Source organism: Argentina silus, assembly GCF_951799395.1.
Source record: "Argentina silus genome assembly, chromosome: 13".
In the NCBI taxonomy this organism is placed as follows: Eukaryota; Metazoa; Chordata; class Actinopteri; order Argentiniformes; family Argentinidae; genus Argentina; species Argentina silus.
Window position 1 is genome coordinate 16,708,814 of NC_139667.1, and position 26,720 is coordinate 16,735,533.

General features: G+C 43.0%; 1 protein-coding gene across 2 annotated transcripts; it reads left to right on the plus strand.

Moving 5' to 3' along the window:
* Nucleotides 1-2,322: 2,322 nt before the first annotated feature.
* Nucleotides 2,323-25,108, plus strand: atp10d (ATPase phospholipid transporting 10D). 2 transcript variants are annotated; one of them, XM_083683968.1, is made up of 22 exons: nucleotides 2,323-2,696; nucleotides 3,165-3,359; nucleotides 7,736-7,940; nucleotides 8,706-8,791; nucleotides 10,746-10,852; nucleotides 12,124-12,255; nucleotides 12,563-12,675; nucleotides 12,857-13,109; nucleotides 13,193-13,413; nucleotides 14,222-14,395; nucleotides 14,586-15,291; nucleotides 15,776-15,882; nucleotides 16,140-16,266; nucleotides 16,515-16,699; nucleotides 16,799-17,054; nucleotides 18,712-18,788; nucleotides 19,015-19,140; nucleotides 19,519-19,719; nucleotides 20,442-20,522; nucleotides 20,830-20,934; nucleotides 21,309-21,496; nucleotides 23,218-25,108. In XM_083683968.1, exons 1-22 carry the CDS (start codon nucleotides 2,410-2,412, stop codon nucleotides 23,456-23,458), a joined length of 4,173 nt encoding a protein of 1,390 aa, XP_083540094.1. In that variant the 5' UTR covers nucleotides 2,323-2,409; the 3' UTR covers nucleotides 23,459-25,108. The 2 variants fall into 2 exon arrangements, with proteins under 2 accessions (XP_083540094.1, XP_083540095.1); XM_083683969.1 differs by having other exon boundaries at nucleotides 19,549-19,719.
* Nucleotides 25,109-26,720: the final 1,612 nt, after the last annotated feature.

Genomic DNA, 26,720 nt, shown 5'->3' on the forward strand with positions numbered 1-26,720 from the left:
TATATGTATTAACAGTAACATAAGGTAGATAGCAGAATAAATATAAATATGGAATGCCGTATGAACAGTATAAACAGGTATGTACAGTATGTGCAGTGTGTTAACAGTATTATTAAAGAAAATATAGGGATATGTGCATTATGTGCAGTATGAACAGTATAAACAGGTATGTACAGTATGTGCAGTGTATTAACAGTGGTATTAAAGAAAATATAGTGATATGTGCATTATGAACAGTATGGACAGATATGTACAGAGAGCAGTGGTATTGAGTAAGAGCAGGGGAGGGGAGTAATAGTGCAATTGTCCGGGTGGGGGGGGGGTTGCAGGGGTTGCAGGGGTTGGTAGGTTGTCACGTAGGTGCAGTAGCCTTATTAGTTATTCAGTAGCCTAGCAAACAAACAATAGCTTGATGGTTTCACTACAAATGTAACCACAAGCTGAATTGTCTATGAAATCATAATCCAAGCACTCAACAAGTCTACAGTGGCACATCAAGTTCCACCAACTGCTTGTCTCCAAACTTGTCCCTCATTACTCACCAAAGTACTCAGAATGACGTCCATTAGTGTAACAGTGTAATCATTGAATTAGATCAATACCATGCAAACATTATTTTACTGGTTGTGTTTAGTCAGGAATTAGGAATCATCAGAATATCACATTTTGTATTTCAAGGAGCATGTTGAATATAACATATTGACGGACATAATTGCTGTAATTGCATATAGTCTACTGTAAAAAAAAAAAAAAAAAAAGTTCAAATGTGATCCGCCAATTTAACAAGTAAAACAGAACACAAATCTGAAGCAATAATGACATGTTATGAAATATAATTATACATATTTTGAAGAAGTTCTATACACCAGTCATTTGCTAAAATTAGAAAAGTGGACACAAAATCGGTTCTTCTTTCAGTGGGTATACACTTCACACAAATGTGTCAGTAAAATCCACAGACAAATTCCTTGGTTCTCATGCTCCACCATGCAAACCAGTTTAAAAACAAATATTGATCTCATCAACATCATTACGCTTTGACTGCCCACTTTCAATGTTGTTGTGAACATCGCTCTGGCCTTTATGCAGACACACATACTATAGCCTACATACACACACGGGAGGAGATAGGATGCTCATTGAAAACAGGGTCTAAATAAACTGAGAGAAAAACTGCTTCTATTTGCATTGTAACTGTAAGGTCTGTTTTGGTTCACCATCAAATTCATGATTCAAACACTGTAACAATGAGGCAGCTTAGAGAATATTGAAACATTGCGAGATGGTTTGGAGAATATTGGAACAGTTTGTAGTCTGTATCAACAAGCGGCTCACGCAAACCTTTCCACGCCAGTTTGTCTGATTATTATTGTGTTGCCTACGCAGTCCTCATAGACATATAGACCCTCCATCAAAATTATGATTATGAATTTTAGCAGCAATGATTATGCCACAGGTTTAGATGGAACGTCGCCACGGAGTGTATAGGGGGCATTGTCATTGTACAAATGAAATAGATATACTTTTTCAAAAGTTTTAATAACTTACTGAAGACACTGTCCGTTATGGAACACATAAAAACATTTAGCGGGCTCAATGCTGGAGCACAGGGGCAGGTCAGTAATTTATACCGACATAACGATATCTTTTCAATAGGAGTGTTTCATGGGTGTACTGGCCAGCGATCTAGATCGGGTTGGGGGGAGTTGTGACCCTGTCTCTTAGCAAATTTATATAGGCTACTGATGATGAGTAGAGAAGATTACTTAAGTTTAAAAGTCAATTTCACACAGGGTCAAAACACACTTTACATTAGGATAAGATTTAAAAAAACACAGTAAGGCAATGGAGAAAAGTCAAAGGATCAGTATAGACAAGTTTATAAAACAAAGAAAGGATTCAGAGATGAGTAAGAGTGGAGTTGAGGGGGCAGCATGATAGCCGATCATGAGATGCCCAGTATTGTTGATATAGGCCAATGGGAAGATCTGTATAGACATGGTCACCAATAGCTTTACACTCTATTCCTGAATGAAAAGCATTAGCAGTAACTATGGTTCTATGAATTCTGGATGAATTTCTTGTCACTCAGAATGTTAGCGAGAAGATTCTGTAGGATGTTGGTTTCGTAAGGGGGTGTTACTTCGACCCATGTCTCCCCATGTCACTCATATGACTTTGTTGGTATATTTTAAACAGCGCTGTCGTGGAAAACAGAAAAACTCAACTTTTCACTTGTACTTTTTCTCTTTCAACAGGAGGACTGAACAGTGAGAGGCACCCAGAGGACCAGGTCTAGTCATCCAGGCCTACGGGGAGGGTGGGGGGAGGAGGGTTGCAGAGCCTGGTGGGTCTCACTACTCCAAAGAACCTGGTGCTGGGCGTAAGCAGCTCTGGAATACTAGGCCTATGGAGCAGCTCCACTGGGTGAGGCACCGCTGGCAGCAGCTGGTGGCGGCCGAGACAGGGCGAGGCTGGTACACTGCCCCCGCTGCCCTACCCACCAAGAGTTCCCCAGAGCGCCACAATGCACGCCACCGGCTCACTGGCAAACGGAGGACAGTCCTTGCTCGCTACGGACCCCACCAGTTGGAGTACCACCATTTTTCCAAGGGATGCCAGGGCAACGGCATCCGCACCACCAAATACAGCCTGCTGAGTTTCATTCCCATGAACCTGTTTGAACAGTTCCACAGGTAAGGGCCAGTACCCAACCTTATGCTGATTAACATAGGAGGCAGGGCATTCTGCATTTACAATCAGACAATCATGTTTGTTGTGAATTAACTTGAAATTAGCGCATTCAGAGTGTGGACTGTGTTCTAAAGGGTACTTTACACAAGATAAGCTAGTTACAAGTGATGTGACAAACAATTACAAGTTAACTAACAAATAACGTATCCAGCTTTTAGTCACATAGCAGGGAAACTTGCGTATAAGTAAGGTTATCCTGAACAAAAAGCTGAGGATATAGTTTTTTGTGTATCGGTAATGATCTTCCAAACTGAACTTTGGTCTGATGCTGTTCCACAGCACATGAATGAATTTGCCCTTAGCTCCGATCTTGTATCAGTTTACCATCCCCCTAATCCTAAACGTAATCATTAGGAATAAAAAATGCAAAAACAGTCAACTTTATCCAACCACCTCCCTCTTCCCCACAGGGCGGCTAACCTGTACTTCCTGTTCCTGGTGATGCTGAATTGGGTCCCGGTGGTGGAGGCTTTTCAGAAAGAGATCACCATGATCCCTCTCGTGGTGGTGCTCATTGCTATCGCAATTAAAGACGCCTTGGAGGACTACCGCCGCTACCGCTTCGATAAGAAGGTCAACAATAACATTGCCCGAGTCTATAGCATGTGAGTGGGCTGGGCAATGAGGTAGCTCCTCGGCCAGAGTATGTAGTCTGCGATTGATAGGGTGCACAATAGTTGGATACAATGACAAGGTTTATGGTGAGTCTGAAATTTTAGTTTAGTTTTCAAATTAGATCTGTTGCTGATCTGCATCATAGGCAGAAATCAGCATCATAGGCTAAATGTTTAGGTGTATTTAGGTGGGATTTTTTAATACAGTGCTTGCATGCAGAATTTTCTGCAATCTATATGCAGTTCCCTGTGTAAGTAATGGGACAGTGAAGCATTTTGCATTTGAAATTAAACAATTACTATGAGGTTAAAGTGCAGATTCCCAGCTTTTATTTTGGTTTCACTATTCAGAAATAATACTTTTTGTACTTAGTCCCCCTATTTCAGGGCACCAAAAGTAATGAGACAATTAATATAATGTCCAAATCAAGCACTCATGTTTAGTATTTCGTCGACAATCGTTGCAATGCATAACTGCCTGATGTCTGTCTTGTATCTTCTCTGGTGATGCTCTGTCAGGCCTGTCAGTTGTTGTTTGTTTTGAGACCCTTTTGCCTAAAATCGAATGCTCCGTTCAAGCGAATTGAATAACTTTCCATTTTTTGGCCCCGAAAAACTAGTTGCTATTGCAGTATGTTTCGGGTCATTGTCTTACTGTACGATGAAGAGCCATCTAGTGAATTTGAAGGCATTTGCTTGTACTCAAGCAGACAAGATGTTTCTGTACACTATCATCAATTAAGACTAAGAATTAAGTTATCCAGTTCTAGTGGCAGCTATACATGCTGAAACCATAACACCCTCTCCACCATTTTTCACAGATGAGGCGGTATGCTGTAAATCTTGAGCAGATCCTTTTTTCTCCAAACTTTCCTCTTGCAATCACTCATGATAATATTCGTCTTATCTTTTTCCAGACCTCTGCAGGCTTTTAAGGTACATTTTTAGCAAACTGTAACCTCACCAACCTTTTTGAGAATAACTAGTGGCTTGCACCTTGCAGTGAAGCCTCTGTAGTTCGGCTGATGATGTATTCTGCAGATGGTAGTCTTTGACACATTCACGCATACCTCCTGGAGAGTGTTGCTGATCTGTGGGACAGTTTTTTATTTTTTTATTTTATTATAGTGAGCATTCTTCATTTATCCACTGTAGAAGTCTTCCTTGGCATATCAGTCCATTTGTGATGACTGAGTTCACCAGTGCTTTTTTTTTCTTTTTAGTGATGTATGATGTAACTGTTGATTTTGGCAAACCTAAGACTTTGGCTATATTTCTGATTATTTTTTAAGTTTTCTTCAGCCTACAAAGGCAAATGCAAAGCCTAGAATCAATACTAGATGATTATTAGCTGTCTTATGCCTGCTCAAATCATGTGACAACACACCTGACTTACCAGAAACCCCTGTCAAGCCAATTGTCGCATTACTTTTGGCACCCTGGACTGTATAAAAAGTGTTGTCATTTCTAAATGCTGAAACCAATATGTATACAAATACTATCAAATATAAGCTGAGAATCTATACATTAACCTCATAGTAATTATTTGATTTCAAATCCAAACAGTTGGAGCATAGAGCCAAAATAAGACATAATTATTCACTGTCCCATTGCTTATGCAAAGGGGAATTCACCACTTCATATTAATTATCACCAGCGGCATACCACCGTCTAGACTACATTTCCAATTCTGCGGTCCTTCGAAAATGATCAGGGGTAATTTAAAAAAAGCTATTCTGTGATTTTCCAAAACTACAGCTGCAAACACCCTCCCTCTGGCTGGAAACTTGTGGGAAATACTGATAATAATAGAAACAATTATTACCCCTGATGACATCATAGGGGTTCATTTTCGTAGGACTTCAGAACGTTTTCACATACTGTATGTAAATAATGGATATGACGGTAAAAAGTGGTGATGTGCCCCTTTAAGGTCAACAGGCAGTGCCATTGCCATCGGTGTTATGAAGTGTGCCACAAACAAGAAAAGACATTCTTGAATCGTGTAATGGGACTCCAGTAACATTAGGGTCAAAGGTCAAGTAGTACGTCACATAGTGTGTAGTGTACTGTAATCATTACGATTACGGGAGCATTGTCTCTTTGTTAGCATGGACCACCTGAATTACATCACCTTTTGATCACTGGATCACTTTTTAATATAATATATGAAAGTTTTTGTCTTTTTCTTCTAAGTGATATAAAGAGTACCACACAGCAATTATGAAAACACAATAATCCATACAGTTGCTCATTGACTCCTTTTGTCTTATCCAGGATTTCACAATCTATCTTTAAAGGAAGTTGTAAAAGTTCAACTTTGAGTTTGCTTATGACGTGAAGGAGTGTTGCCCTTTGGAGGAGTGGCTCTTTATTCAGTGTTTAAGGTAGCTAGGTTAAGTGCCAGGGAGAAGCTCTCAACGCAACAGGAAGAAGCTCTCTAACGCGAAAGTAAAGTAAAAGCAGCTATTGTTTCTGTATCTAAATCTTGACCATGGCGACTAATCTTTAGAAAAAGAAAATCAATATGTGAACGGAGAGGCATAGGTCGTGAGTGGCTGAAAAGCTAGAAAGAGATACAAGATCAACTTGGATTACAGCCAATCTTACTAGTCGTCTTACAGCTAGCTACGCTCCTAAGTAAACCGTCCAGACTTTAACTGGCGTTGCCAACCAAGTCTAACTGGTGCCAGTGGTCTGAGGACTCATGTACAGCTTGGAGCGGCCAGTCAGAGTCGGTTCCACCAAGGACCGACTACGGAGGAAGAGGCGGACAGTGGTGTCATTCATCACTGAGGAAGAAGAGCTGACGGAAGTCCTGAAGTCGTATGGCAGCAACAAGATCACCACCACCAAGTACTCCCTGCTGTCGTTCATACCCAAGAATCTTTTCGAGCAACTCCACCGCTTAGCTAATGTATATTTTATCTTCCTGGCGGCCCTGAACTTTGTGCCGGTGGTCAATGCCTTCCAACCTGAAATCAGCGTCATTCCCATTTTCCTAGTGATGATGGTCACCGCCGTGAAGGACCTCTGGGAGGACTACCAGAGACGCAAGTCGGACAGGTTCATCAATGGACTCATATGTGAGGTGTACAGCGGGTAAACAGGCTCATTTGTACAGTATCTGTATGGAGCAAAATTCACATTCGTTATCTCTAAACGGGAGCAAATGTTCTGAAGTGGAAGCATATCTCCTGGTATAGCCTTGGCGACTAGTCACACCGACAACACAAGACTGTACACGTTCATAACTGCACTTTTGTAAATATGATGTTTGAATGTAAACGCACAATTATGATTATGTAACAGGTAAATGCCATGTGACATGACAGAAAAAGACATACCAATCAGACCTTTTAGTAAGATTGATCATGGACCGATCTTTGTGTTTTAACAGGTGAATTGTTGTGTTAATTAGCATTACTACAGGGTTGAAAAGTTGCCCCTTTACATGTGATCATTTGGTTATAAGAATAATTTCAACTAGCCTGGATATAACTATTCTCCCATTGTTCTTAATCACAGATTGCTATTAGGAGTTTTTCGTACTATGATTGTCTCTATGATTAGCATATTGTAGCTCATAGTCATGCCAGGAAAGGGTGGGGAGTGGACAATGACATCAATTATTAACCAAGAGGTGTATTCATTTACATTTATGGCATTTAGCAGACGCCTTTATCCAAAGTGACGTACAACAATACATTTGTTTAAGTAAGTGAATCATCTATCCAACAGTCATCATAAGACAAAGTAATCAATGCTCACACCAGGGGCCATTGGCAGTCGTAATGCCAGTGAGGAGTAAAGGATTCTTAGATGTTTGCTAAGGACTCGACTCCCACCCTTTGATTGATTTGAGACTTGTTCTCATCTGTGCGTGTTAGTGATCACCACTCATGCTTGGCACAAGCAGTGCTACAGTTGGCCTACCTCCATGTTAAGCTTGTTGCTGTGTATCCAAACACACGCCATGCTTCCTGCTTCAGTTTGTACACACACAAAATACATACACACACAAAGGTCTAACCTTCTATCAGGTGGTTATTAACATGGTCAGGTTAAGCTATGCTGTTTTCAGACCCTATGTGAGCAGTCTGTCTATGCCTATACCAGATGTGTGGAACATTGAAAAGTGTTGTTTTGTAATATGAGGTTTTAATTTGACAAGACCCAGTTGATGCATTCTTGTAGGCTTCCATTGTGTTTTATATGTGAATATATGTATGTTAATTCATGCCTTTTTCTTACTTTTGATTAATGGTATATACAAGTTGAGTTTATGGCATACAGTCATTTGAATATCCATGTGGCTCACATTTTAAATGCCTCAGAGCAGTTATTATCTGGTCTTTTTGCCATAGGAAACAGCAGGCGTACGTGAACCAGCGTTGGCAGGATGTCCGCGTGGGGGACTTTGTTAGTCTGTCCTGTAACGAGATCATCCCTGCCGACATGCTGCTCCTCTACTCATCAGACCCCCACGGTGTCTGCTACATCGAAACCGCCAACCTGGACGGGGAGACCAACCTCAAACAGAGACAGGTGGTCCGAGATCTCCCGCAACAGGTATTAGCATTAGCATTACTCTCATTAGTTTGATGTTTTTTGTTAGCATGGTCATGATTATGTGACCAGCAGGGGTTGTACCCAGGTGGGTGCACTACAATACAGTGTTAGCCTGCTGAGCTAAAGCCTAAGCTAACACAAGACTTCAGGTCCCAGGCAAGACCACGTGGGTCACCAAACCACCTCTATTGCAATTGCACCTCAGTATTAATTCCTACTATTAATTTTCTAAGGGGAACACAAACAACTCAGAAAAAAATAACCAAGGCCATAAATATTAACATTTCCGATATAAATACTTGAGGCTAAAGCCTTTTAGGAGGAGGCTAGTGTTTGCCAGTAAAAGGGTGGCTCAAAGGTGCAGTTGGTGTGATACCATGCTTGTTAGTTGCTATTACTCACATTTACACAACAGTCTTGCATTTCCGTGTATCAACTTATACACTTACTGTAATAAACTATCTACTACTACGACTCAATAAAGGTGTTAGGTGGAGTACAGTATGTATTGTGTTGTGCTGGAGTCATACAATTGTAAAATTGCATGAGATGCACTATTTGTTCAAACATAATTCCTGGTAGGAATGTGAGAGAGTGGTAGTAGGCTGGCAATTGTAGCTGCTTATGCTGTTAATAGCTGCAATTGTTTAGTTTTTTTGTATTTCTTTTTAAACTGAATCAGATATTTCCCCTGCACAAGTTAGGTTCTATACATTCTATGAGGATATGTGGTTTCGGTAGTGATATGTGTGTTGTATGTTTCAGGGTTCAGAATTTACTCCTGAGAATTTCCACAGCCGCATTGAGTGTGAGAACCCCAACAACGACCTCAGCCGGTTCCGAGGTTACATGTGAGCCTCATTTTAATCTTCTTTTGTTGATTTCAGACTCAGGGCCCGGTTTTCCTTCTGCACGCAGACGACACTGCAATTTAGTGAAAACAAGTTTAGAATAGGCCTACTACAGGTTGCAATTGCACTGTGTGCAATGCATTTTCGCACTGGTGCATAAATAATCTCTATTTTCATGGATATCGTTAATACAGAAATTGATATACATGTCTTACTTTGTCGCAATTTTTCCACGAACTCAAAATGGCTGATAATGAGCGCCTGTCATTGGAGGCATTCTAAAATAGATTTAATTATTTTAAATTTAATTAATTATCTACACACAATACCCCATAATGACAAAGCGAAAACAGGTTTTTAGAAATGTTTGCCAATTTATTAAAAATAAAAAACTGAGATATCACATTTACATAAGTATTCACACCCTTTTCTATGACACTCAAAATTGAGCTGAGGTGCATCCTGTTTCCATTGATCATCCTTGAGATGTTTCTATGACTTGATTGGAGTCCACCTGTGGTAAATTCAATTGATTGGACATGATTTGGAATGGCACACACCTGTCTATATAAGGTCCCACAGTTGACAGTGCATGTCAGAGCAAAAACCAGGCCATGAGGTCGAACGAATTGTCCGTAGACCTCCGAGACAGGATTGTGTCGAGGCACAGATCTGGGGAAGGGTACAAAAAAATGTCTGCAGTATTGAAGGTCCCCAAGAACAGAGTAGACTCCATCATTCTTAAATGGAAGAAGTTTGGAACCACGAAGACTCTTCTTAGAGCTGGCCGCCCAGCCAAACTGAGCAATACGGGGAGAAGGGCCATCATCAGGGAGGTGACCAAGAACCCAATGGTCACTCTGACAGAGCTCCAGAGTTCCTCTGTGGAGATAGGAGAACCTTCCAGAAGGACAACCATCTCTGCAGCACTCCACCAATCAGGCCTTTATGGTAGAGTGGCCAGACGGAAGCCACTCCTCAGTAAAAAGGATATGATAGCCCGCTTGGAGTTTTCCAAAAGGCACGGACTCTCGGACCATGAGAAACAAGATTCTCTGGTCTGATGAAACCAAGATTGAACTCTTTGGCCTGAATGACTGGGGCGAAGGTTCACCTTCCAACAGGACAACGACCCTAAGCACACAGCCAAGACAACGCAGAAGTGGCTTCGGGACAAGTCTCTGAATGTCCTTGAGTGGCCCAACCAGAGCTCGGACTTGAACCTGATTGAACATCTCAAGAGAGACCTGAAAATAGCTGTGCACCGACGCTCCACATCCAACCTGACTGACCTTCAGAGGATCTGCAGAGAAGAATGAGAGAAACTCCCCAAATACAGGTGTGCCAAGCTTGTAGCGTCATACCCAAGAAGAATTGAGGTTGTAATCGCTGCCAAAAGTGCTTCAACAAAGTACTGAGTAAAGGGTCTGAAATACTTATGGAAATGTGATATTTCAGTTTTTTATTTTTAATACATTAGCAAACATTGCTAAAAACCTGTTTTGGCTTTGTCATTATGGGGTATTGTGTGTAGATTGATGAGGGGAAAAAATTAATTGAATCCATTGTAGAATAAGGCTGTTAACATAACAATGTCCAAAAAGTGAAGGGGTCTGAATACTTTCCGAATGAACTGTAGTACTAGGATAATTTCCCCCAAAGCTTTGTAGGTTAAGAAGTACTTCATTTCTCCTGACAACCCAACTGTAAAGCCACATGAGAGTAACAATTATAAAATAAATGTTTGCAGGTCAGTCATCTGTGCGTAAAATAACACTGTGTTAAATTAGCAACTTTGCTGGATTAGGGGAGGAATAAGCCTGGATTGTCAAAAGAGATAAAGTACTACTTTAGCTACAAAGCTTTCAGGAAACTCACCTCTGGTCAGTACCTGGTTTTAGTGAACTAACCCTATTTTTGCAAACCGACCCTTTTTTTTTTTTTCTGATCCCAGCGAGCACCCCAGTCAGGCTCATGTTGGCTTACACAATGACAACCTCCTCTTGCGAAGCTGTACCATCCGCAACACAGAGACTGTTATTGGCATTGTGGTCTATGCAGGTAAGGGTGAAACTGTCCCCAAATTCCCACAGGCTAGGATTATGAGTGCATTACACTGTTGTATCCTGTGCTGGTAAATGTGTAATGGGTAAAACATTATTTACAAACACATGGATAGCATTATAAGACTCAGGACCCTGTAACTCAGGACCCTGCTTACACATGAATAGAGATTTAACTGATATGCAACTGCCTCCAAGCTTCCAGTCTATCCAGTCTATACCAGAGCTGAATGGTTGTACAGTATGTAACCCACCCTTAGTTTCTCAATACCTTGTCCCCACGAGAAACAGTCATGGCTGACTACAACACAGCAGGCTAAACCTGTCAGGACAGGTTTCTACCACCATAATTACTCTGCTCCAAATCCATGAGGGTATACAATTACAATTATCAACTACTGTGGTACTGTGAGGGCTTTCAATGCAATGCATTCATTTCAATCTGCAATTTTGTTGCAGCAAAAGTGTTGAATGAATTCCTATATTTTAGTTTATTGTTGCACAATAGCCTGTTCATATTTCACTATCAGGTCATTTCTTTACCAGTGAATAAGGCACTACCCAAAACCATATAGCGATAATTGGGGAATGTCCGTGTTTGCTGCTTCCTAGTATTCAGAATCAGCAGTTCCTCTTCTTAAGATTTTTCAACCCTTGTGGCAGTGTTACAAGCAGTGATGTAGTGGAAGCGAAACACATGCTGTTTATCCACCTCTCAGAACTGGATCAGTGCGTTTATCCACCTTTTATTGTCTCGGTTAATCAACGCTATCAGTGCTGATCATTGCACTATTAAGTCAGAAAACCAAACACTGAAACTCCTAAAAATACGTAGGAGTCCCTCTTCGTGTTTGAGAGGATCAGCCTCAGCAAAGCACTGCGCAGATTTGCTAATACAGATCACATAATCTGTGGTTATTTCAGCAGTTGATTTGTAGATCAGTGTGCAGCGCAGAAACCGACCCACTCAAACATACAACCCACTCAAACATCTTGTGTCGGACACTTGATTCAGCTCGTCTGGTGTTTTGGCCAGGTGGATTCTTGCATTCCATTGGTGCCAACAGCCACCTTGCCCCACATAGTAGGGTGTGACTGATAAATTATTTGATTAAATAATGTACTTAAAGGTACGATATGTAACATTCAAGCTTTCTAATACAAGCTTTCTAATACAGTAATATGAACACTGTGAAATGTTACCAAATTTGTTCCTCTGTAACCACTCATGCATGCTGTCTGTTGCATGTGTTGTGATTTCAAACACAGGTCACGAGACCAAAGCCATGAAGAACAACAGTGGACCGCGTTACAAACGCAGTAAACTGGAGCGTAGGCTGAACGTGGACGTGCTGTGGTGTGTGGTCCTGCTGATCGTCATGTGTTTCACCACGGCTATAGGTCTGTGTTGCTTAGTGGAACTGACTGTTGTCAAAGTGTCACTGATCATTGATCACAACCATATCACTGAACTGCTTAATTACCATATTGGTCTGCGCTACTTGACCACAGCACAGAGGTGCCACTCAAACCTGGTGTGCATTGGCATTTTAGCTTATGACAGTTATGTACTGTCATCTCCAAGTTCCTATCTCCTTCATATAGCGCCATGACAGTGCAGACGTTCTTCTCCCATTGGTTTAACAGGCACATTCCTATCTTCTAACAATAAAACATCTTTGACCACAGTGTTTTTTGTGCCTCCAAGGTCATGGTCTATGGCTCAGGAACTTGAAGGATCCTCCCTTTATGATCCCTGACAGCACGTCCCCAGCCTTGGCTGGCTTCTACCTATTCTGGACCATGATCATAGTACTACAGGTAGTACATTATGTTTTATAAATAGTGCAATTGTATGTTTGGTGATGTGCCTGTGGGACAAGGTAGTCATCAAAAAATATCAACCCTCTAAGTCATAGAATTAATTTGTGTTTGTTTGCACTTGAATACTGTATGTTAAACAGTTCAGACTCTAAACATGATCCTCTTCTCTCCTTTGCAGGTGCTGATCCCCATCTCCTTGTATGTGTCCATTGAGATAGTCAAACTAGGCCAGATCTTCTTCATTCAGAACGATGTGGACTTCTACAATGAATACTTGGACTCCAGGATCCAGTGTAGGGCTCTCAACATCACAGAGGACCTAGGCCAGATCCAGTATGTGTTCTCCGACAAGACTGGAACACTGACAGAGAACAAGATGGTGTTCCGGCGCTGCACCATCTTCGGTGTGGAGTACCCCCATGAGGAAAATGGTGAGGCATTTTAAATAGTTTTTTTTACAGTGCAAATATGTAGAGGTGTTGCTGCCTAAACCGACAGTCATTCTCTCTGGCAGCGCGGAGACTGGAGGTGTACGAGCAGGAGGAGGGCGAGGCAGGGGGCCGCTCTCTTACGCTCAAATCCCACTGCAGTGCCAAATCCCTGAGCTGCCGCTCCCTAAGCTGCAACCGCAGCTCCGTCTCCCTGCACACACTCACAGGTCATCCTGAGGGAGAGGGACCAGATGAGCCGTCCAGCCCTGTCCAGCCCCGTCACAGCGCATTCAGCAGCCGCATGGTCAGTCTGATAGACGTATGCATACACACATGCGCACACACACACAGGTAGAGAGGATTTCAAACACACACACACACACACACACACACTCACTGAGCACTTTTTTAGGAACACTATACTCATACTGGGTAGGGCCTCCCTTTGTTCTCAAAACAGCCTCAATTCTTCGTGGCATTGATTCCACAAGATGTTAGAAACATTCCTTTGAGATTCTGGTCCATGATGACATGATTGCATCACGCAATTCCTGCAGATTTTTCAGGTGCACTTTCAAACTGTGAATCTCCCGTTCTACCACATCCCAAAGGTGTTCTATTGGATTCAGATCCGGTGACTGGGAAGGCCACTGAAGAACATTGAACTCATTGTCATGTTCATGAAACCAGTTTGAGACGACTTTTGCTTTGTGACATGGTGCATTATCATGCTGGAAGTAGCCATTAGAAGATGGGTAAATTGTGGCCATGAAGGGATGCACATGGTCAGCAACAATACTCAAATAGGCTGTGGCATTCAAGCGATGATTGATTGGTATTAACGGGCCCAAAGTGTGCCAAGAAAATATTCCCCACACCATTACACCACCTCCACCATGAGAAGGTGTACAGGTGTTCCTAATAAAGTGTGCGGTGAGTGTATATATGCAGCATCACATACGTACAATCAACACACATAATTTACCAAGTCCTCTTCACACATTAGTCAAAATGTGGAAATTCCTAACTCCAACACAACCTGGTTATTAGGTTTGTGTGCCAAGAGGAAACTTTACTCATATTATTTTAAACACTCTTATCCCCTCCCCCAGGAGAAAGATGTGGTCCCGGACCCTTTGCTGGTGCAGAAGCTGAACTGTCTGTCCTCCCCGCTCTTCCCCTTGAGAGACGCCAGTGTGGAGCTCACCTACATAGTGGACTTTTTCCTGGCTCTGGCCATCTGCAACACTGTGGTAGTGTCCTCACCCAGCCAGCCTCGCCACATGGTATGTATTCTAGCTACACCTGAAGACAATGTTTGGGGTTGCTTTCAAGTAAGGATACCAAAAGTAAATACAAACATATAACATAAGAAGGAGTTTTTTATATTATGATTTAATTGAGTTTGAAGTCATTATTGTACTCATACCATTATGGAGTACCCAACTCACAAACCAGTGTCATCTGTGTTCCCAGGTCCAGGTGCCCGAGGTCTCCCGCACTCCACTTAAATCCCTGGAAGACATCAAGCTGCTATTCCAGCGCTTTGGCCTCCCCCGCTTCTCCACACTCTCCCCTTCCCAGGCCACAGAGAGCCCCCGCAGTTTCACCCACAGGCTCTTCGCCCGGGGCAAGGCCAACTCCTTCACCCCTTCCCACATCAACACCACCACCACCAGAGAAGGGACAGACCCAGCCCAGGAGCCCGACCTTGAGGCCTCCATCCTGGGGCACAAGCAAGGGCTGCATGGGCCACAGGGAAAGGAGGAAGACGAAGGCAAAGGTGATAAGGAAGGAAACCAAAGATCTACGAATGGTACCGATGGCGGGATTATAAACTCGGGGGCCTGGTGCGGGGTGGAGGACTCGACTGGGGGTCAAGTCCCTCCCGGAGAACCCTGCACAGACGAATTGGTGTACGAGGCAGAAAGCCCAGACGAGGCGGCGCTGGTCCATGCGGCCAGGGCCTACCGCTGCACCCTGCAAGGCCGCTCGCTGGAGCGTCTCCTGGTGGAGCTGCCGGGGATGGGCAGCTTGGCGGTCTGCCTACTCCACATCCTGCCCTTCGACTCCACCCGCAAGAGGATGTCGGTGGTGGTGCGCCACCCACTCACGGGACAGGTGGTGGTCTACACCAAAGGTGCAGACTCGGTCATCATGGACCTGGCTGAGTCACCCAAAGGTAACGTGGCCTTTGGTCAGTCACTATTGGATTCATGTCAACCAGTGTTCAGAGTAACACTTTATTTAACAACGTCAGGCAACTATAGCTTTTGATTGTCTTAATGTGAAATTACCAATAAGAATTATTACACTGCATATACTGTGCTGTATATTCACCTATTAACTAGGATATCACATAACCTTCAATATGGCTAGACCATAATCTTACAATATTTAACCAAATATAAAAACAAACCGACAAACAAAAGATAGGCAGCAGTGGCACTTTCTCATGGAAGCCTTATCAAGTATGTGAGTAAAAACAAACAGACTAGCAGGCATTGCTAGCCAGCTTCTTTATCTGCCTGTGTAAACATGATTTCTTCACTTGCCAATGTTGGCTGTGTGGTGTTAATGTCAAGATTTTTTTTACCCAGGTGTTCTATCTAACTTTCCCTTATTTTTGCGTATTCTTCCCCTCTTTCCCTATTCCCCTGATCCAGATGCTGAGCAGTCAGATGGGAGACAGGGCCACATCAGAGAGAAAACCCAGAAACACTTGGACGAGTACGCCAGAGATGGCCTCCGCACCCTCTGCATCGCTAAAAGGGTACAGCAATGATGCTACTGTCTGTGCCGTTTAAAGGCACTGGAAACTTAACTGTACAGCAGCACTTTTGACATGTTATATTGTAAAAAAGGTACATCACCGTTGCATCAAATGGTTGGCACAGCCTTCGTTTAAAAAAAAAAAGGTACTGGAATTACAGTAAAACGATCAGTAATGCAGTATGCTCTTGTCTCATTGTTGAATTGTGGTCAATATGAAAAGAGACCTGAAGGCTCACTAGTGAATTGTCCTATCAGGTGCTGGAGGAGGAGGAGTATGAGGTTTGGTTGAAGCGCCATGCGTTTGCAGAGACCAGTATAGAGAACAGAGAGGAGCTGCTACTAGAATCTGCGGAGAGCCTAGAGACTAACCTCACTCTACTGGGTAAGACACCACACTCAACAGTCATGATTGGCAGTCTGTCCCGCCACTCAGTAATTTGAACAATGGAGTTCGAAGAGGAGGTGAGCTGGGTCAGAGGGGGTCTTTGATACTAACCCTAACCCATTGGGTGATGCACTTGATGTACAGGAAGTCCAATGAGGAGAGGTTGAGACATGTTATTTTTACAGAAAATAAGTGGAGAGAAGGGCAAACTGCATTGTCTGATTGCACTGTAACTCTGTCTCCAGGGGCGACGGGGATTGTAGACAGACTCCAGGAGGAGGTCCCGGAGACCATTGAGGCACTACAGAGGGCAGGGGTCAGAGTATGGGTCCTCACAGGGGACAAACAAGAGACTGCGATAAACATTGCTTGTGCCTGCAAACTTCTCAGGTCCACAGACCAACTGCTGACTGCCAACTGTGGTAGTAAGGTGCGTGTAATTCTGGGGTTTGTGTGTGTGTGTGTGTATGTGTGTATTTTGGTAATCAGAGCTCTTTATTGTTAAAGTGTTTATTTCCTCTTCCTCCAGGAGGCGTGCAAGGCCTTACTGTCTGAACTGCAGGCCGAGGTTGTGAGCAGCGAGGCAGCACCGGATGCGGCCGGCTTCACATTGGTCATTGACGGGCGCACGCTGGACTTTGCTTTGCAAGAAGAGCTGAAGGAGGAGTTCCTGGAGCTAAGCCGGCGCTGCAAGGCTGTCATATGCTGCCGTTCCACCCCCCTGCAGAAGAGCCAGGTGGTACGGCTGGTGCGGGACCAGCTTGGGGTCATGACTCTAGCCATAGGTGGGCCATTTACAGTATGTGGGCAAGTGAGAATTGTTGCATTTCAGCTTGTCTACATTGCAGTTGTTTTTCAAAAAATCCCCCTAGATGATGATGATTTACCTTTATTAAATTTGTTGGGGGGAAAAGATTCTGTGTCATCCTGTATGCAGTCACATGTACAAACAGATTCAACACAACAGGTTCACAGAGATACAATGTAATACTACAGGATTTTAAAAACATGCACTACAATCAACACAAAAACACAGTTTCATAGTTCATATGTCTACCTTTTATTTAACAGTGCGATGCTGGTGGGGACAAACGACTTGGTTAGTTTTTTATAGTGGTGTTATGTACTTTCATCTGTACTTTCATCTTGATGGGAGAAGCTCAAACTGATTATACTCAGGCTGTGTGGGGTAACTTGTTATTATTCATACATATGTTGAAGTGATACTTGAGATATTTTGCATTATACAGTTCCTTAAAATGTGTCAGTTCCTCTTTTTAAAGCAAGGAACAAACATTTGCATTCATGTGAAATCACAATGTGAAGTCAAATGGCATCATGTTTGACTGCAGTGTGACTCCAGGTGTTAAAAAGGGACACAGGGCTACAACTACAAGCCCAATACTACTTAGTTCCTTATGGTGTATTATTGTATATTGTTATTTTTATTTGTACTCCTTTTATACACTCACCAAGCACTTTATTAAGAACACTATACTAATACTGGGTAGGGCCTCCCTTAGCTCCCAAAACAGCCTCAGTTCTTCGTGGCATTGACTCCACAAGATGTTGGAAACATTCCTTTGAGATTCTGGTCCATGGTGACATGATTGCATCACGCAATTCCTGCAGATTTTTCAGGTGCACTTTAAAGCTGTGAATCTCCCGTTCTACCACATTCCAAAGGTGTTCTATTGGATTCACATCCGGTGACTGCGAATGCCACTGAAGAACACTGAACTCATTGTCATGTTCATGAAACCACTTTGAGATGACCTTTGCTTTGTGACGTGGTGCATTATCATGCTGGAAGTAGCCATTAGAAGAGGGGTAAATTGTGGCCATGAAGGGATGCACATGGTCAGCAACAATACTCACCACCATGAAAAGATGTACAGGTGTTCCTAATTGTATAAAACTAAGAAGTATTCTAATCTATAGTATAAATCAGGCATTACAGCAACAGATAATACATACTGGTTAGATTCTTAACATGTAAGTCCCAAACCATACATGAAATCTATGTACATGTAGTAACAGTGTGAAAGTACTAACAGCTGGGGAAAGCATGTGCAACTCAAATTCAGTTGGCAGCTTTACCAAAGGCATCCATTGTATGGAGATCCCTCCTGGCGTACAGGTGTTTCTAATAAAGTGCTCAGTGAGTGTATATCACTGCACTGTTGAGAGGTAGCTCCTAAGTAAGTTTCATTGCACTGTTTACAACCTGTATTATGTGCATATGACAAATTTGATTTGAGGTCGCTGATTATAAGGAAAAAACATCTGGTTAGTGATATATGGGTCAGCGTTTGAGTTTTTGGAAAATCAAACATGCACTGCCCTATATCGATGTGGAATAGTGAATATAACCATGAGTACAACTGTACCTACATCTAGGCCTCTAGTTCTAATGCTTTGCCAATCCATCTTGACATCTAGGTGATGGAGCCAATGATGTCAGCATGATCCAGGTGGCAGATGTGGGCATTGGGATATCTGGACAAGAGGGCATGCAGGTAGAACACACCCCAACACACACACACACACACACACACACATATGCTGTATACATACACACACACACACACACACACACACGCACACCTCTGTTACTCATTATCCGATTTTTCGGCTTCAAACTTTTTTTGGAGTGGACTTGACACACACTCTGTCATTTTGTTTGCTGTGTCTGTCTGATTTCTCTCTCTCCTCACCTCCCCTACCGCTTGTTCTTCTTCCTAGGCTGTGATGTCCAGTGACTTTGCCATCTCTAGGTTTAAACACCTTCGAAAGCTGCTACTAGTCCACGGCCACTGGTGCTACACGCGCCTGGCCAACATGATCCTCTACTTCTTCTACAAGAATGTGGTAAGCAGCTCTCTTTATCTCTACCTAACGCTATCTCTCTTTTTTACACTTGGCCCTCTTTTGCTTACACTTGGATGCACAATTATTAATGTTTTATAAATGCACTTAATACAAATGCTTCTTAAATGAAGCCTGACGTGTTATCATGTAACCTTATTTACAATGGTTGCACAGTTCGAAAGCAGTTATTTTCTTACTTGTAGATGTGATGTACTTGGCCCAAGCACCATTGAGTGTTTACAAAATTGTAACTGTGTGTACTGTACAGCCTGTAGAATTACATGAACTTTGGGTGCTTCCTCTCTCTGTAGACCATAATAGACCATTGTAAAGACCTACAGTACATGTGACCTCTCTCTCTCTTCCCCCCTCTCCTAGATGTATGTGAACCTGCTTTTCTTTTATCAGTTCTTCTGTGGCTTCTCTGGGAGCGTCATGACCAATTCCTGGGTGCTCATCTTCTTCAACCTCCTCTTCACCTCTGCCCCTCCCCTCTTGTATGGAGTCCTGGACAAGGACGTGTCTGCCGACACCCTCATGAAGTTGCCGGAGCTCTACAAAACCGGACAGAATTCCAAGGTGTGTGAAGGCAGAACTAGAAGTGCATTATGCTGCTTGTTTGTGGTATCAGGTAGCTTTAACTAGATTTGTATGGAGATAGATTACTGATAGTATTATTGTCAATAAAAGGAGTACAACTCACAAATGTGTACCATGATCCGTGAACAAAAATCACAATGCACAAATATACTTTTCTATCCACAAACAAACACCTCTTGTTGTAAACCAATATTTTAATAAATGCAAAATGATTAGCAAATATGAATATATTACGATTCACGATATTTAAGTAAATGCTCTCACATTTGCAAACAAACTTCACAATATGTGAATAAAAAAACAAAAGCACTGGCAAACGTCTTTTCAATGTTAGAAATAAAAGCATTGCTTTGTGTAGGTATCCAATCATTTACAATCATATCCAAAACACTTTAGCGTTAGAACTGTCAAATCTGTCAAAGCATTCTGTGTGTTCATGGAGAATGATCCACAAATGCATCTCAGTTAGCTATCTCAATGGAATTAATAAAATGTACCCACTACACGGTGTTGCATGTTTAGGTAAATGGTTGGGTTATTTTACCTTGTGACGTTTTTGGGGGTAATCACATGGTTTTTGAAAACTACAAGGAGCTTTAGGAAGGAGTGAGTTTTGTTGAACAAAAAAATATTAGTAAATTAATTGATAACATTGTTATTGCTTGTATGTCTTGTTTATGATGAATGTCATTGTTTTCTAGGCCTACCTCCCTTCAACCTTCTGGCTTACAATGCTAGATGCTCTCTACCAAAGCCTTGTGTGCTTCTTCGTTCCTTACTTTGTGAGTACATTTGCAGCCTATAGTTTTATTTCTATTTTGAGTTATTCTGTGTATTGTTCTGCCTATGACATGCCCGTTCAGACAACCATGAGTTAAGAAGGTTTAAGAACAGTTTCATAGATCTGTGTGATTTGGATCCATGTTGGTGTCATAAGCATGTGACGAGTAACCTTGGCTTGAGATTTGTAAGCCTGAATGTCGCCCTCAGACCAAGAGGATGGCCTCTTGGTCTAATGGTAGAGCTTGGGTATGGTGAGTAGGAAATCAGAGTTCTACTTGCCTTGATTTGGTCTTTATTTCCGGGCAGGCATATGCAGGGTCAGACATTGGAGTCCTCTCTTTCGGGTCTCCCATAAATGTCTCGGCCCTCCTCATCATCCTGCTGCACCAGGTCATCGAGAGTCGCACACTGGTGAGAGGCACATCAATCTATAGATTGAGCATGGATTCCACTTACAGTGCACTTTTCGCTGCCTCTCAAATGCTCTTACATTGTGTAGGGAGGGAACTAAACCCATCTACCCGTTTATCTAAAATGTGTATTTTTATCGATCTATAGAAATCTCTTTTTCAATGGAGACCTGACAAAAAGAGGAAGCATAAAAAGTTAGATAACAACATGAATAACATTGGCTATGTAAAATGCAGTTCTATACATAAAAAATGGTACACTGGCAAGAGACATGATCAGAAATGTGTCCTGGCTGCATATGTGTACTTACTTTTACGGTATATTCTATATAATATGTTGTTTATGTTTATCTCTGATATGTTCCTGTTTTCCAGACATGGCTCCACGTGTTTGTGCTGGTGGGTAGCGCTCTCTTCTATTTCTGTTTCACCCTGGTCTTCAGCGTCATATGTGTTTTATGCAGCCCCCCCACCAACCCGCTGGGCGTCGACACGCTACAAATGTCCCAGCCGCTCTTCTATGGTGTGTGTGCCCTAACCACCATGCTGGCACTGCTGCCAAGGTACGTGTATACACACACACACGTCCTTTGCGGTCCTCTGTGGCTCAGTTGGGAGAGCATCGCTTAGGTTGTGGGTTCGATTCCAGCTGGGACCATATATACTGAAAATATATATGTACATACTCACACACACAGTGAATTAGGAAAGTATTTAGACCCCTTCACCTTTTCCTCATCAATCTACACACAATACCCCGTAATGACAAATCCAAAACAGTTTTTTAGAAATGTTTGATAATTTATAAAAAATAAAAAACTGATCACATTTACATAAGTATTCAGACCCTTTAATCAGTACTTTGTTGAAGCATCTTTGGCAGTGATTATAGCCTCAAGTCTTCTTGGGTATGACACTACAAGCTTGGCACACCGGTATTTGGGTTTCGCAAGCTCTGTCAGGTTGGATGGGGAGCGTCAGTGAACAGCTATTTTCAGGCCTCTCCAGAGATGTTCAATCGGGTTCAAGTCCGGGCTCTGGCTGGGGCCACTCAAGGACATTCAGAGACTTGTCCCGAAGCCACTCCTGTGTTGCCTTGGCTGTGTGCTTAGGATCGTTGTCCTGTTGGAAGGTGAACCTTCGCCCCAGTCTGAGGTCCTGAGCGCTCTGGAACAGGTTTTCATCAAGGATCTCTCTGTACTTTGCTCCATTCATCTTTCCCTTGATCCTGACTAGTCTCCCAGTCCCTGGCGCTGAAAACATCCCCACAGCGTGATGCTGCCCACCACCATGTTTCACCGTAGGGATGGTATTGGCCAGGTGATGAGTGGTGCCTGGTTTCCTCCAGACGTGACGCTTGGCATTCAGGCCAAAGAGTTCAATCTTGGTTTTATCAGACTAGAGAATCTTGTTTCTTATGGTCTGAGAGTCCTTTAGGTGCCTTTTGGAAAACTCCAAGCGGGCTGTCAATTGCTTTTTACTGAGGAGTGGCTTCCGTTTGGCCACTCTACTATAAAGGCCTGATTGGTGGAGTGCTGCAGAGATGGTTGTCCTTCTGGAAGTTTCTCCCATCTCCACAGAGGAACTCTGGAGTTCTGTCAGAGTGACCATTGTGTTCTTGGTCACCTCCCTGATGATGGCCCTTCTCCCCCTATTCCTCAGTTTGGCCGGGCAGCAGCTCTAGGAAGAGTCTTGGTGGTTCCAAACGTTTAGAATAAGGCTGTAACATAACAAAATGTGGAAAAAGTTAAGGGGTCTGAATACTTTCCGAATGCACTGTGTGTGTGTGTATGTATGTGTGTGTATGTATTTATGTGTGTATATAGGCTTATAATACACATAATATATAATATTATTATTATCCTCTGACAATCATATTCTTACTCAAGGTCCAACACCTTTAGCATTGTCAAGTCCACAATACGCGTTTTACACAGCTGAACTGACTGAAATGTCTACCATTGACAACTAGAGCGGGTTGCTTATACACTTTTAATACGCTTTTAAAATGAGGGCAGATGATAATGACAGCCCGCTAGGAATGTTATTAAGCGAATCTAATGATGTAGTTTTGGTGTGCAGCTGCTTTAATCTACAGGTCAAACAAAACAAGTGTTTTTGCATTGGTTTCAATAGAGCATTTCCTTACCTGTTTGAGGGTGAAAGAGTCAATACTATAAAAAAAAAACACTGCCATACTATATTGTGCACCAAGACACCCTGAAATGTATCTGTATCTTTTTTTTTTTTCTTCTGTAAAACCGAACCCTCCTGTCTCTTCTAGAATCCTGCTCCGTGCTTTGTTCAACACCATCTCCCCTTCTGATGTCCTGAAGGCTGCTCAAATGGACAAGCTGAACCCAGAGGACTATTGGAGGAGGATGCAGCGCTGGAACAAGACCCATACCAATGCACAGAGCCTTGCTGTGTGTGTGGAAGACCCAGACCTCAGAAACCCTGACCTTGATGTCAAAGGCTGGGGTCTCAAAGAGTGTAAAGCCAACACTGGCTCTGTGGTCTCCTGAAAGTTAGATGCCTCCAGACACATGATCACACGATCTGGCCTGTGAGAAGAGATGAGGATGCTTCTGGCATTTGCCTCCCTTCCTAGACTTGGACTCATGGATGTACAGTATAGCTGCCTGGCAAAAAGATGCGAAGAGACATTTTAAATGTGCGTTCCCAGTGTGAAGGCACATTGACATTCTCAAATGAGTCTCTGGAGAACAATAAAGGATTTTTACAGGCTCACAAGGCTCCTTTGTAGTGCGATACACCCAATCTCCTCCATTGGCTAGGTTCACTCCTACCAATAGTTACACAGATCCGAAAACAATGCTTTAGGTATTTATTTTGTGATAGATTGTGGTGGTTTCTGCCCTGCTGAGAAATCCCAAAGCTCCAAATGTTGTCAAGGGAACCTGATACACAAATATACTGCAGCATAGGACACATAATAATCATAATAGGTGATTTAATGGTGACATTATCATTATTAAATCCGACTTGAAGCGCCCCTTGGCCAATCACAATGATTGTTTTCATCAACTAGTTGTATAATAACTGTTAAACTCCTGTCACCCATTTATTAATGGGAGCTGTGAAAAAGAAATGTTTATAATATGTTACATGATATTTCTGATTGTTGATGATCCTGTGCCTTTTTTTTTACCATGAAAACATGTACTGTACTATTGTATGCAGGTTACATTCTCCGACTGAATCATGTTAAAGAATTATAGCTAGAACAGATTTGACTGTGTTTTTCTCTTTTTAATTTGCACTGCTTTGTTGGGAACAACATGCTCAGAAATATAATGATCATCATTCTATTTCTATGGACATACTGGAATGTGTGCAATGTTTGGAATTTGTTTACAATTCTTGAGCTGTGCACATGAAGTCAACTAACTGTATAAAGTTAGCATCAAGCTACGATTAGCTTTCAATGACTCCTTTTTGTGTGGATGTCTTGCTTAGTGTGTTCTAAACAAGCATCTAAAATTGTAACTGTAAAAGTATGGGCAGTTACGGAGAGAATAATATTGCCCACCTGTGAACTTAAGACACTGGGGGCTCTAATTTTCTTCCACAAACAAATGCGCTGAGCAACGTTTAGTTGACAGTAGCACTACTTTTGGTATTTTACTTAAGAAAAGTTTTATGAAGTGAAGAGGCTGCGGGGCAGGTCTCTGGCAATGAAATGTGCGTGAGCCAGACGGGCCCGGGTACAAATATTTTTCATGGCTCTCCATCAACCTTCCCCGGATCATTGGACGATAGGCTTGTATATTTCCCAACAATCTTTGCACAGATATGTTGTATAAATTAAATAGATTTACTATCTATTTACTAATACTAATTACTAATATTAATACCGACGCATGTGGCAGGGCATCCAGGCCATCACAGACTATAAACCAACTAACACCTCACCCCTCTCCGTTGACGCCTCCCTCCCTGATGAGCTGAACCACTTCTATGGCCGCTTTGACAGGGACAACAAGGAGGTGGCCATCAAGGCTGTGCTCCCTGCGGATCACCAGCCCCTCACTCTATCTCCCACCGACGTGTGTGCGGCACTGAGCAGGACTAACGCACGCAAGGCTGCTGGTCCTGATGGGATCCCCGGACGTGTCCTCAGGGCCTGCGCTGTGCAGCTGACTAAGGTTTGGACTGACATATTCAACCTGTCCCTAGCCCAAGCAGCTGTCCCCGCGTGCTTCAAAACCACCTCCATCGTGCCGGTGCCAAAACACTCCACTGCAACGAGCTTAAATGACTTCCGACCAGTGGCACTCACGCCCATCATCATGAAGTGCTTCGAGAGGCTGGTCTTAGCTCAACTCAAGACCTGCCTACCACCCACACTGGACCCCTTTCAATTCGCCTACCGGCAGAACAGGAGTACAGAGGATGCCATTTCAACGGCACTTCACTCCGCCCTGTCCCACCTCGACAAGACTAACTCTTATGTGAGAATGCTGTTTATTGACTTCAGTTCAGCATTCAACACCATCATCCCTTCCAAACTGATCTCCAAACTCAGGCAACTGGGCATCAACTCCTCCCTCTGCAACTGGATTCTGGACTTCCTAACCAACAGGCCGCAGTCTGTTAGGCTTCACAACCACACCTCCTCAACCCTCACCCTGAACACCGGCGTTCCACAAGGCTGTGTGCTGAGCCCCCTCCTTTACTCCCTCTTCACCTACGACTGCACACCTGTACATGGCTCAAACACCATTGTTAAGTTTGCAGACGACACAACAGTGATTGGTCTCATCAGCAACAACGATGAGTCGGCCTACAGGGAGGAGGTCCAGCACCTAACAGTGTGGTGCAACGAAAATAACCTGGCTCTCAACACCAGGAAGACCAAAGAGCTCATTGTGGACTTCAGGAAGTCTAAAGCTGGCGCACACACCCCCATCCTCATCAACGGGACTGAGGTGGAGCGAGTCACCAGCTTCAAGTTTCTGGGTGTCCACATCTCTGAGGACCTCTCCTGGACCCTCAACACCTCCACCCTGATAAAGAAGGCTCACCAGCGTCTCTTCTTCCTGAGGAGACTAAAGAAGGTACATCTGTCTCCTCAGATCCTGGTGAACTTCTACCACTGCACCATCGAGAGTATCCTTACCAACTGTGTCACAGTATGGTATAGCAACTGCTCGGCATCTGACCGAAAAGCACTGCAGAGGGTGGTGAAAACTGCCCAACGCATCACCGGTTCCTCACTCCCCTCCATCGAAGCTGTCCAGGGCAAACGATGCCTGCGTAAGGCACGCAGCATCGTCAAGAACATTTCTCACCCCAACCACAGACTTTTCACCCCACTCCCCTCCGGGAGGCGCTACAGGTCTCTCCGCACCCGAACCAGCAGGTTCAGAGGCAGCTTCTTCCCTGCGGCTGTCACCCTGCTGAACTCGAACACTGCACCTACCTGACAACCTACTACCCCTGCAACCCCTGCATGTTACTGTTAATACATATATACTGCTAGACTGCATTACTATACAGTTCATATGCTGCTACACTGTTCATACTGTAACTTATTTACTCTGCTATAATGCTAATGCTTACTCATATACTGCTTACACTGCACTACTTATACTATACTGCACTACTTACTGCTCATATATTGCACTACCTGTAAATACTGTTCATTGCACTTTCTGCTATTTTGCACTTCTGGTTAGACGCTAACTGCATTTCGTTGTCTCTGTACTTGTACTCTGCACAATGACAATAAAGTTGAATCTAATCTAATCTAATCTATTTACA

Excerpts from the sequence above, each read along its gene's own strand:
- atp10d (XM_083683968.1), top strand. The coding sequence starts at position 2,410 with ATGGAGCAGCTCCACTGGGTGAGGCACCGCTGGCAGCAGCTGGTGGCG. Across the intron at positions 13,110-13,192 it reads GTACCCCCATGAGGAAAATG|CGCGGAGACTGGAGGTGTAC; the intron begins GTGAGGCATTTT and ends TCTCTCTGGCAG. Across the intron at positions 13,414-14,221 it reads GCGCATTCAGCAGCCGCATG|GAGAAAGATGTGGTCCCGGA; the intron begins GTCAGTCTGATA and ends CCCCTCCCCCAG.